This window comes from Lissotriton helveticus, chromosome 5_2, assembly GCF_964261635.1.
Source record: "Lissotriton helveticus chromosome 5_2, aLisHel1.1, whole genome shotgun sequence".
NCBI classification, from domain to species: Eukaryota; Metazoa; Chordata; class Amphibia; order Caudata; family Salamandridae; genus Lissotriton; species Lissotriton helveticus.
In genome coordinates this window covers 2,996,671-3,010,039 of record NC_136066.1, presented here as the reverse complement: position 1 = coordinate 3,010,039, position 13,369 = coordinate 2,996,671, and the positions used below count along the sequence as shown (strand labels likewise).

Here is a 13,369-nt window from a genome sequence, read left to right as displayed (position 1 = left end):
ACGCAACCGGGTGCAGTTGCCCGGTGGATTTGTCTCTTTGTGACAAAACCGCTCCAATGGCGATGTCCGAAGCATCAGCTTCAACAATGAATGGAACATCGGATTGCGGATGTCTCAAGATAGGGGCAGAACAGAAAGCTTTTTTCATCTGATCGAAGGCCTCTCCTGCCTCCGAATTCCAGCAGAATGGGACACCCTTTCTCAACAACCGGGTCACTGGAGAGGCTAGTTGGGAAAAATGAGCAATAAACCTCCGATAATAATTGGAGAAACCTAGAAAACATTGCACATCCTTCACACTTCTAGGTACTGGCCATTCTTGCACTGCCTTCACTTTTCTGTCCGCCATCCTAAACCCCTGAGGATTCAAGATCACTCCCAAAAACTCCACTTCAGTCACTCCAAACTCACACTTACTTAATTTGCAATATAAGCTGTGTTCCTGTAATGTCTGAAGAATCAATTTAACCTGACTGACATGCTGTAACGGATCATCGGAATAAATCAGAATGTCGTCGATATAGATGACAACAAAACGGTCAATATATTCCTTCATGATATCATTTAGGAAGAATTGAAATGCCGCAGGGGCATTGCAGAGCCCGAACGGCATCACCAGATATTCAAACAGCCCAAAGCGCGTTTTAAACGCCGTCTTCCACTCATCGCCGTCCTGAACTCGCACCAGATGATACGCCCCTCGTAGATCTAACCGGGTGTAGATGTTAGCTTCTTTCACCTGGTCTAACAGGACGGGTATGAGTGGAAGAGGGTAACGATTTTTAATCGTGATCTTATTTAGCTGTCTGAAGTCTATGCAAGCGCGCAGCTCACCGTTTGCCTTAGAAATAAAGAAAAGAGGCGAGGCCGCTGGGGATCGTGAAGGTCTTATGAACCCCAACGAGCACAGATGTTCTAAGTACTCTCTCAGATATTTCGTCTCGGAGTCAGACAACGCATAGACCCTACAAGTAGGAGTCTTGGAGCCTTCCACCAAATCAATGCGACAATCATAGTCGCGATGCGGTGGAAGTTTCTCTGCCTCCACCTTGCTGAACACGGCTTGATACTGATGGTATTCTACCGGTAGAGTCACCTCCTTCTCCGCTGCCGTAGCCACCCTGAAACTCTGGGCCAAGGACAGGGTATGTGACCCTTCCTTGTCTTGCAAGCATTCGGATACACAATACTCCGATGTAAACTGGATGGTTTTCAACTTCCAATCCATCAAAGGATTGTGTCTCCACAACCACGGCATCCCTAGAATGACTTCGTATTGCGGAGCTTCGATCATATTTAGTACTATGGATTCTACATGATCCCAGGGATGTCCACAAAGAGTCAATTCCAAGGCTTCAGTATGTTCGACAATGGGACCAGACTTGAGAGGGGTGCCATCCACTGCCAACACCAACTCGGGTAGTTGAGTGGGTACTTTCTTTAGACCTAGCTTCTGCACTAACCCGTAATCGATGAAGTTTCCAGTAGCCCCCGAATCCACCATGGTATTCACCGATACTTTTTGCTGGCCTGATCCCAAATACATGGGCAATATCACATGAGACACTGCTTCCATTCTATCCACTACCCCCAAGGATGGTATTCTCCATTCCTTCGGGGGAGCAGGACTACTCTCAGCCCCCTCGTTATCCTCCTGTACCGCATAGGTGTTGTCTGCTACAACGGCCACCATCTTTTTGGCAGGATAAAACACACCCCGTTTTTGGGGTTTAGCCGGACATTCTCTCACATAGTGCCCCTTTTTGCCGCAATACATGCACAAACCCAGGGCACGTCTGTTCTCTCTTTCTGTCTTGGTCAATGGAGGGCGAACCGCCCCGATTTCCATAGCCTCGGGACCTGTATCCTTTTTGTGTGTAACACTCTCTACCTCATACCCGCTCCAGGTTCTTCCTCCCCTCTTCCTCTCACCTCCCCTCTCTGAAAGGCGGTGATCCAACCTTAAGGTCAAATTAATCAATGCTAAACAACTTGTGGGTTGAGGATCGATCTGGGCCAGAACGTCTTTCATATCTTCATTCAACCCCTGATAGTACAGTGCCATTCTTTTCTCTTCGGGCCAGGCCGTTTCACCCACCAGTCTATTGAATGTTGTCATATAGGTTAACAAATCTTTTTTCCCTTGCCGTAACCCCAACAGATCACGATCGGCACTAAGGGTGGTAGCCCGTCTATCAAAAACCCTCTCAAACTCGCTGCGGAAAGCATTCCAGTCCGTCAACAGAGGATCATCTTTGCGTACTAAAGGGACAGCCCAGTTTGCGGCCTCCCCCGTCATATAAGAAATCGCAAACGCTACCCTAGAATGATTAGTAGGGAAGGAAGCAGGCCTACATGAAAAATGCAAGGTAATTTGCGTCAAAAATGTCTGTATCTTTAGAGGATCCCCTGCATAACGCTCCGGACTAGCCAATGGTATCGGAGGGGGCACTGTAACCTGTATTTGGGGTACACCTGCAGAGGCATCAAAAGGATTCCGAGCCTGTCTGTCAAAACGTTCTTTAAGAGCAGTAACTTCTGCCCTAGAATTAACCAACTCCTGCTGAACAAGAACCAAAGCCTGCATCACTTCATCTAGTGTGGTCATCTTTCAGCAGACCCTGACCGGGAGGCTCAATATATCTTAGGTATTTGATTCTGTCAGGATTCTGAAGAACCTCAGGATCAGGGTGATGCTGAAAGGGGTCCACCTCCTGATTTCCCCACTCTCTGACTGTTTATATAACACAGAGCGTAAAGGCAATCAAGCGAGGGATAACACAGGGAAGGTAGGGATGGGGTCTGGAACGGATGGGATAGCTGAAATGACAAGAACAAAAAATATCATTACACCAGTTCTACCTACTCTCATTCAATTCTCGCTAGAGGAACGATACATACCACTGAAATCAGGAGGGGACCTCTTTCTTCTAAAAACATAGATACTTCTCTATTTCTGAGTGCTACCTGGAAGAAAACCACAAATTACTAACAGTACCACAACCTTCTGGAAAGCAGCACACAGGTCAACCATACACCACACATACCCTTAAAAGGCTTCCTTCGCAGCTGTAATAATCCTCTCCAATAACCCAGTGAAAATAATAAGGGATGTCACCAGAAACCTCAGTTCCACTCACTGAAGATCAAGAGTTCGATATATGAATATCTTCCAAGTCATTCAAGAACAAAAATGAATACAGTTCATTTAGCATTCCTAGCTGGGCCCAACTATAAAGGGAACACTAACAAAAATAGTTCTGAACGAAGGCTTCCTCATCCGAGGCTTACCGACTTTCCTTTTCTATCGAGTAACAAAAGGTCTTTAATTTGTGTTGCACCAACTTTCAGTTAATACAATGACCTCTGCCTCGTCCTCGCGGCAGCCGCTCACGAGAATGCACCAAACACGGTCTGGCATCCGCAAGAAGATCGCTTCAGGCTTTCACGATGTCCAAAACAAATGCGCCCACGCTTATGAGCACAGACTTCAGGAATCTTCCCTCGCGGCAGCCGCTCGCGCATCGGGGAACTCCGACTCCTCGCAGCAATGTCCTCTGCCAGCCGGCAAAGCAAAACTCGACTTTCTCCTCGCGGCAGCCGCTCGCGCAGGAAACAGCGAGAAAGGGAAAGCCTTCCCCCTCGCTTTCTATGGGATGATCACTTCGTTCCAAAAACCTTCAGTTGAACGGGCAATCCACAATGTCTCTAGTCCATGAACAAAAGCTCCCCACTACAGGGAACACGACCACACTTCTCTCCTTCAGGATTCAAGAGTAAAAATCAAATACAGCGCCATCTAGTGGCCACCACCAATATATAGACTCTGTTCACCTACTACTTGTGGGAGTTGTAGTTCTGTAGGCGCCATATGCGATTCCTGACAAGTTCTTCATGGGATTTTTCAATAATTCTGGCAAGCTCATATGGCTGCTCAGTAATATCTGTTTCTTTTAGTTTCTGGCGGATTGCAACTGATGCTGCTTCACCTTTAATGTTGGCTAATAGTATAGCAGAGACCTGTTTGAAATCTTTCAGTAATTTCATACCTAGATTGCCAGTTGTGGACCGTATTCATTTTGAATCTGTCTTAGAATGTCTGGTTTTACCGCCATGGATGGAACACCATGTGTTTTAGTGTAGATTGAAGCAAAGACTGTGCCCCAAGTGTCACAATCCTCTACGTGTGGTGCAATCCCCATAGGTAAACAGATTGTCAGAATCCTGTGTTTCTCATGAGGCGTACTATCAGGAAATACTGCCTCTATTTGAGTAATTTTTTGTGCTAACCAGACCGGAATTTGTTCTCGTTTTGCTGGTAGTTTACCAATGACTGACTGTATAGTCTGTGGTGTGATTTTGTTTATGTTCCCCTGGTGAGGGGTATGCTGTGGAATTCTTACAGCTGGTTGGACTGTTAATGTCCGCATGACATATTGAACCAATTGTCTATGTATTTTAATTGACTGTTTTAGCTGAGCTAACAATTCTGAATCTGACATCCTTTCAATGTCTAGATGTGGTGTATAGCTGGCTAGTACCGGCCATGTTTCTCCTGGTCTACCTAGTGGACCGAGCCTGGTAATGTGATTTTGATGTTGTAGGGTGCATTTAAACCAGAGCTGATGCTCCTGATAAGTTAATGGAATTTCAATGTCCTCGAAAGGAACGTATTCCTCGGGAGGTTCCTTTGCTTTGTAGTAGTGGAACTCACGTGTTCTCGCATTAGCTGCTGGAAACTGAATCCATGAATAGAATACCTCTGTCTTGATGGAGCAGATTTCATCTGCAGTCAGGCATTGTTTTATTTTTTGTGCTTCAGACAGGCTGCATTTAAATTGCCCACACATTTTCGTGCAAGTTAAAAACATGGCACATGAAAAACATGAAAGTGAGGCCTATTCAGTCTGAAATGCTTTTGCTGAATTAACATGTGTTTTTTCCAATGTAGAGAAAAGTGGCCTTTTTACCTTTGAAGATTAATAGAATGTGTTTCTCTCTTCCCAGCTCATCCCATATAATCTACATTCACTATTTCTGTCGTGAAGGACTGTGACTTGTTGCATATTTTGATAAATATTTTCAGTTAAATAACACCTCTTTTTATAATGTGTGTGAATTAACAAATGCACCGAACACTACACAGGGGACTAAATGCTTTTTGCATGAAAAGCTATCTAAAACACTAATGCATGTTGCTGTGTGCGCTGTATTAACTGTGTGTGTGCTTTTAAATTTTACACTAAAGCATGAAAATGCTATGTTGCACATTTCACATTTATTTTGCATGTTGTCATAAATAATAGAAAAGCTGCTTGAAACTAATAGCTTGGCTAGGTAAATATTTATAAGGGGTATTAGTATGGAGTTGGGAAACATAATGGGCTGATTTACATGAAATTAATATTATCTTTGTGTTTGTTTTATTTTTGGGGCCTACACAAAACATGGCTGCCTGTGAATCCATCAAGGCTATGGCTTGCAATTTAATGAGAAGGGAGCATGCGCAGACTGTGTCAGCTTTCCTCATGACAAGAAGTGAAGGACATCTTGAACTGTAGATTCTTGTGACTGTGCCAATGTACCAGTTAGTTAAAAGTATCCATCTGATTGCGCTGAGAAGGGAAGGAAGAGAATTAGAATGAAACATTTTTCTTAGTAAATGTTTGTTTATAAATGTAGTTATTCATGTATGCTTCTTTTGTTAAAACTGGTAAAGTCAGGATTTTAGAATGAGTCAGGGTATTGAGAACTCATGCCATCATGACTGACCAATCACGTACAGGTTTTCCTGAAAGATGCTACATCTTTGTGTAGTCTGCCAATAATTAGAGTATAACATAATGTCCTCTCTGGATGGGGGCTGGCTTTCTCAGCTCAGCTGGCTTCTATGGGTTAGGTACGCAAAACGTCCTGGGAGATTGCTGAAGGGGAGGTGCGTCCGAGGAGTCAGGGGGAGGTTTCTTGCTTCCACGTCATATCTTGGCACTGCAGGCCACATTCCTTTGAGGTCTGGTGAAGGGCGGGCTGTCTCCCTCCTTTTTGCTCTTTAGACACAGAGATGCACATGAGCAGCAACAGATAGAAAGGCTCTTTAGATTTAGATGCTAAACTTTAAGTTTATGTTTTGACTAATTAATTAGGTCTAAAAAGATTTATTTGTTTTATGCATTTATTTCTCTTAATGGGAGATTTTTGCCAACTATTTAATTATTGATTAGCTTTGCAAGACTATTTTTCTTAGAAACTCTTTAAGAATTTTGACTGATATTTTGCGCCACATTTTCATAACTACATGTAATGCTTATATGCAGACTGTAATGTGTTCTGTATTATTGATATTTTTCCTGTTTTCCAAATTATGTAACCTGATTGATATTTTACTAATGAATAAAGGGTCAGAGAAAAAAACTTAACTTTTGACTAGAAAATAAAACCCTTTAAAATACTCAACAACTCTCTTTATTGACTTAAAATAATAAATTGCATTTTTGACTGTTCAAGTTTATTTAAAGTCTCCTGAAGGTAATACATGGTGTGAAGGGCCCAACACCTTTTGAGCGGTAAATTAGAGGTAGCATGAGGGTTTTGCATTGAGAAACTACCAGAAGAAATTACCGCTCCATCATGTCTGCCGATACTCATGTGCCTCTATGACAAAGATTACCCTGCCACCTTTTGATGATACTCCATTATTTATGAGTTTGTAAGTTATACTTTTCCTTACATTTACCGGGAGCAGTATAGCATCTGTGTCATTTTTTGTAGGATAGCAGCGTCATCTAAAATCGCTTGAGCTGCTGCTGCAGCTAATTCTTTGTCAGTAACCATTATTTTTACTGATTGAAGAGTTTGCAGAACAAGTTTCAAGAAAACAAAGATTTGGTACACAATATTTTGGAACACTGTATCCTTCCATGTTGTACAAACCAAAAATTAATACATAGGATTTTTCGTCCTACTCAGTTTTGGCGGATATTATCCTTTCACCCACTCCAGACGTCTTTTGGAATTTTTACGGGAAAAAAGGGGTCTGTGTGAAAAGCACGACTGAGTTACTCTAGTATCTAGCGTTAAATTATCGCCTTACCAAACGTTGGGCGCCATGTAGTGTAGTTCCTATATTCCCAATAGGCTCTGCGCATTGGAATAATATATCCTGCAGCTTAGACGTAGGACTTAAGCCGACTAGGTCTCTACCGAATATATTAGACTTAATTGTGAGTGCCAGCTAGCTCAGAGGTCACTAGAAGGTTTCTCAAAAGTACAAGAAGGGTTTAGTCTCTGACAACCCTATAACATGACAACTTTGTTTCCCTAGAATGAAACGTATCTCTAGAGTCGCGGAAACAATAGAAGGCTATTTCACTCAGTCAGAGGTGCATGCTTCGTTTCACCAGAGTTGCTCAGAAATAGAGAGACGGGCGTTTTCAATAAAAGTATTTATTTAATAGTCTTATTTCTTAAGCATAAGAAATGCACTGCTACAATTGAAATGCTAGTTAAGAAGTACAATGCATACAATAGGAATAGTATTATAAAATAGTACTATAAAAGCATGATATGGTTTCTAAGCATAAACATAGAATACATAAAATGCATAAAATACATACAGTGATAAAATAGTGGCTAAAAGTACTCAACTGGTGCTTCTAAAATACGCCTACCCCGGTGTACCTAACCTAAGTCTAGTACGAGGGAGGAGTAAGTGTGGTGTAGCTTTAGTCTAGTAATTTTCTGCCAAGAATCTGTTCCAAGAATTCTCTAAGGGTCTAATCAGCTCCGTACCTTCGTTTTAGAATGATAGAGGTCTGGTATCTCTCTCTCAGGACTCGATCTCCCAGCAACCTGCAAGGGCAGCCTGGAAACACTGGAGCTGGATTTCTTGGCAGTGCGTCAGTTGGAGGGTTGGCTTCCTTCGGCACTTGCAGCAGCAGGGCGTCGGGCAAGTAGTTAGTCGATCTGCTCCTAAACCACCGTGACTTTGATTGGGCAAATGTAGGCATATTTATACTTTGAAGGAGCCGAGTTTGACATAAGATTGGACATAATATTGTCACTAGTGCCTCAGTTCCTTGAAAACTCCAGGAGTTCTTGGATAAATTAATATTCAAGCAGGGGGAAGACCCTGACTGTTGAAGGTGGGTTTTTCCAAGAAATCGTTGTGGATTCTCGGAGTTTAGTGGAAGTAGCCATGCCGTATTTGGGCTGCATAGGCTAAGACTAAATAAGGTAATGATTCCTATGCCTATATAAGGATTGGGTGAATTATACCTATATATGGGCATGAATCGGGAAAATTACACTAGGGTCCTAGATTCCTACATAAGTGATGGAGTAACTGTCACAAAACTCCTTTTAAGAGAAGTCATCCCAAGATTTGGATTTCCAGTAACGATTGAAACAGACAGAGGAAGTCACTTATAAAATGAGATCATACAATTGAAGTGAAGCACTGGATATTCGTCAAAAACTGCATTGTTCTTACAGACCAGAGGCTTCTCGGGTAGTCAAACAAGTAAATGGAACAATCAAAAACAGATTGGGAAAAATGTGTTTGGCCACAAGACTTAAATGGCCCGATGCTTTGCCACTTGTTCTGATGACCTTAAGAAGCATACCAGATAGGAAAACAGGTTTGAGTCCTCATGAGATACTGATGAGACGAATAATGAGACAAGCATTTGTACCTGTCAACGAACTGCTATCTATAAATGATGATATCATACTGGATTACTAAAAGGGTTTGTCTGACGTTGTAACTTCTGTATTTCACCAGGTTGGAACTGATGCGTGTACTCAGGAAAACATCCAGCTCATGATCTGAGTCCTGGAGACTGGGTCCGAATAAAGGTGCCCTGGAGAAGAAATTGCTTAGTTCCACGCTGGGACAAACCACGTCAAGTGATTTTGGTCAGCACCCCAGCAGTAAAATGTGCAGGTGTAATAAGGTGGGTGCACGCTAGCCACACCATCCGAGTACCAGAACCTGAAAATCAGCATTTGGAAGAAGCAGATACTAGTTCAGACTCTGACACAGAGGGTGAATCAGACAAAACTCCAGATCAGAAAGCATGACCCGTGAGGCGACATCTGGAGATATCAGATACAAATTCAGCATCAAAAGCAGAGAGTGAAATAACTGAAATTCCAGATCTTGAAGATCGATCTGTAAGTCGACATCTGGAAGTAACAAAAACCGGTTTGGACACTGGAAAAGAACGAGCTAAAACTGATGAAAGTGCGAAATTTGCAGATCAAGCAGAGAATTCAGAAAAAAGAAACATTGATCTTGAAACTGGGGTAAAGAAGTAACTCACGATAAGGATGAGTACCAGTTTTGGAGAGGTTCCTTCTAAAAGAACTGAATTAACGAAAGAAAAACAAGATTCAGTTGTTGAACCAGAAATCATAAAGTTCAAAATAGGAGGAAGTGAGATAAGGTCTGAAACTGAGTCTGATGAAAGTGAAGGAGAAACAGCTCTGAGAAAAAGTCAGAGAAAAAGAGCTTGGAAAGTTGAACGTGAAATAATAGAGCCTGTAATTAAAAACCCAAGAAAAGGAGATAATTGGCCTACAGAATTTAAAGGACTAAAGTTCAAACTGATAAATGTGAAAAGAGATCAAAAGGAATAAGTGAATGAAATAACAAGTCAAGAAGGTCGAAAAGAAGGGGATAAAGACATTTAACATAGACCAAAAAGAGTGAGGAAACCAAACCAGAAATATAAATCACCTGAATGGATTTACATTGCATTGCCTGATATAGAAGAAGTTGAAAGCAGTCAAGAGATCCGAAGTGATTCTGGTGAGTGAAAAAGGCAATTGAAAGCGAACTGTGTTTATATTGGAAATCAAGGATAACAATTTGAGAGAAAAGTCAACAAAATTAAAGAGAAGAAACATAATCAACCAAAGGATTTTAAAGGACACATATTTTTCATGTGCAAAGAAGTCAAAGAGACATTATAAAAGAGAAACAATTTAAAGGGTACGTATTGTAAAAAATAAAAATGCCTGTAAACAATACTAGAAGATCTAAATGTGGTGTTTTGTATAAATGGTGTAGAATGTGTTTAATTTGCACTGGTTTATTAATGCTTATATGGATAATTTTAGCAATAATTATTCCTTTTAATCCGAATTTTCAAAATTCTTATGGAGAACAAGATCACAACGGGAGCGAAAAGATGCATGATTTAGCGAGTGATGTAAAAGTTGTAGATAACACTAAGCTTCATAAAGATAGATCTATTAATGATTTTTCAAAGAATGTTTTTGCTAGATTATTGAAAGAATATGTTGAAACGATGGATGCCCGAGACTGTTATGTTTGTATTCAGTTGCCTAAACAAAGTGAAACCTGCTAAAGTTTTAGGTGAATTTTTCTTGGAAACAAAAAAATTGACTATAGAGTATGCTTTCAGAAATAATCTAACATGTAAGCTAAAAAAGGAGGCGAAAGCATTTTTAGAAATGGAGGAAGACAGGAGAATTATAAACCCAAGAAAAGCAACTGCTAGTAAAATAAAAACACAGCAATGGGAATTTAATGAAGAAAATTATGTAAAAAGTGACACTAATGTAGCATTGGGAATTGATTTTTCCCAACAGGGAAAACTGTGTATTCGTAGAGACAATACTGTATATGATAATTATTTTGTGGGAGCAAGTGATTGTAAAGACACATACAAAATTATTGGGGGATGGAGATTTAAAGGGGCAAATGAGCCTGTTTTTCCTGGAATTTATTTTATATGTGGAAACAAAGCTTATTATAGAATGCCAGCTTATGGGATCTGCTATGTGGGTCTGGTCTTCCCTAAAATAATTCATGTAGATAGAGGAACTAATGGAATTCGTGAGATAGGTAAGCCATTAACATGTAGAAGAAGGGAAAGTTTCATAGAGATAATAGGTGATATTTTTGGAGCATTGATACTAGCAGTGGGTATATCTTTTAATGCAAACAAAATTCGAAAATTATCAACGATAGTAGATTGTTTATCAACAAGTACTGCCGGAGGATTTTTAATGGTAAATACTGAAATGGTTGCCATGAGAGCTATGGTGATGCAAAATCGAATTGATATTCTATTAGCAAAAGAAGGAGGAGTTTGTGGAATATTGAAAGTACAACATTGTTGTACGTATATTCCTGACAAAAGTCAGAACATTCAAAGATTTATTAAGAATAATACTGAATTACATAAAGAAATTACTCCACTGGAGGTTGATGGTGTTCTTAAGAAACTTGGTAAGAGTTTTTCTGCTGTAAAGAAATGGTTTGTAGAACTAGGTATCTCATTGGTAGGGAAAGTACTAATACCAATAACAATAGTAATCATGATAGCATTAATATTAAGATTAGGGAGCATTTGTATTGGGAAAAGAAAAGCTGAAAAACAAATAAAATTGAATATAGAAAAGAATAATCAAAGAGAACGTGAAATGGGAGAAATTGAATTAGAAGAGCTTAAAGAGAAAATGTACAAAAATTAAAAAGAACGAATTGTAAGATATACTAAAGTTTAAACTAAAGTACCTGAAAACATGTTCTTAGAAAATTTTGTTGGGATGATTTGTGGTGATAAATCACCAAAGGGGGGAGTTGATGGAGCAGGGGAGAGACAAAAAATTGTGTGTACCCCTTGTAAAGTTAATCTCTCATAACCATAATAATACTAATAGAGTGAAGCAAGTAAATTAATCAACAAAATGCACGTAAAGTCAACACAACAAGTGGGAAACCTAATTGCTGTTTTGCAAAAAAATATATACTAATGAAAACAAATGAGTCATACTAATATAGAGCTGTGGTATTGTATATTTAACTGAATAAGCGTGTGAATTTGTGCTTACATTAGAAGTTCTTTTTGTGGCAATAAAGAATGATGATGGTGAGTAAAATGACGCTTATTTGTGTGCTTTTGCTAGGTAACATCTAAATGGGAAAATTAGAATAGTGGGAGGTAAACAGAAGGGCCAAAATTATAAATCTAATTTCTGTTATGTTTATTTTCGCATTAGTTCCCATTGGGCCGACTAGACAACGGCGCCCCAAGATCGCCACCCCCCTATTCATGGTAGATTGTCTGGAGGTTGTTAAGTTAATGTAAACCCCAACTCGGGTAATAACCTTCAGTTAGGCCAGTGGACATGCGTTTCTTGCAGACAAAAAATATCTGGATTAATTAACCGCAAATTGGCTATAACACCTTTCCTCTTAAGGACATTATTCAGCCTACAAACATTAAATGTACATATACGTAACCTTCTATCTGCCATTGCTATGTAGATATCTCATAGCCATCCATATGCAAAGATATGTCCTATCATTCCTACAACACAAACTAGGTACTGAGTTTTTCTCCTTTAGCAGATTCCCACCCAACCCCTTACTCCCCAAGTGACCCTCTACACCCCCCCACCACAACCCCAGAAAATCCCCCCACCCCCGTGACCCTCCCCCATCATTGAGGCCTTAGGGCCAATCGCCCTTGTGATGCTCGGTGAATAGCCCACTTGGTGCTCGCCCTTCCCGTATCCTTTTTTGAGATATGAGACAAAAAAAAAAATGGAAAATTAAAGCTATATCATTGCATACTACACCCTTTTTTCCCTTTTTTCTCCACACAAACACACCCCAGCTTTACTGCCTAAGCAACTGAGATGATGTTCCTCATCCCGAAGATTGGAGATATTCTTTGGCTAGATTTTCAGAAGTGAAAAAACATATCTGGCCCTTATTAGCAGTCTTTAAAGTGGCTGGCTATAATAAAAAATGCTTGGACACCATTTGCTTGAAAAGGAGTAATCAACAGCCGCTGCTGCCATCTTTTTTCCACTGTAAAGTGGCAATAATCAGGTCTCACAAAAAATTGTGTTCCCTTGCCAGTTCTCTTCTTATATGGCCTAGCCAGATCGTACAATGCCTGCCGGGCCAAGAAATTATTAAGAGAGATTAAAATAGCCTGCGGCTGCTGTGCCGCTTGCCCATTTCTTGCTAGTCGCTGCCGAAACGGAAATCTATGTGCCCGTTGGATGTCATGTGCCCATTTCCATTCTTTCAGCTCAGGGAGCGCTTCCTCAAACAGTTCAACTGCAAATTTTTGGGCATCTTGCTTCTCAGATCCTTACGGCACACCTAAAATGCGCAGATTACTGCGGCGCAAGCAATTTTCCAAATCGACAAACTTATCATGCACATCCTCCTTATTGGCTTTTGTATCTGCCACAGCTTCCTTTTGTGCCACCATCTGGTCTTCTAATACTGATATACGAGTCTCTGCTTCCGCCATTCTCTCAGTAAAGTCTTTGCATGTTTTAGCCAACCGTCTCACTGTATTCTGCAACTTCCTACAGGCGG

The 13,369-nt window shown here is 40.6% G+C and overlaps 1 protein-coding gene across 2 annotated transcripts in view; it reads left to right on the top strand.

The window, feature by feature from the left end:
- The window catches only part of LOC144761137 (uncharacterized), a 332,465-nt gene extending 320,110 nt beyond the window's left edge, over positions 1-12,355 (top strand). For both annotated transcript variants that reach the window (XM_078646598.1, XM_078646600.1), the window contains exon 2: positions 8,780-12,355. In XM_078646598.1, the coding sequence (XP_078502724.1) occupies positions 10,300-11,502 (1,203 nt within the window). In that variant the 5' untranslated portion in view covers positions 8,780-10,299 and the 3' untranslated portion in view covers positions 11,503-12,355. The remainder of the gene's footprint in view (positions 1-8,779) is intronic.
- Positions 12,356-13,369: the final 1,014 nt, after the last annotated feature.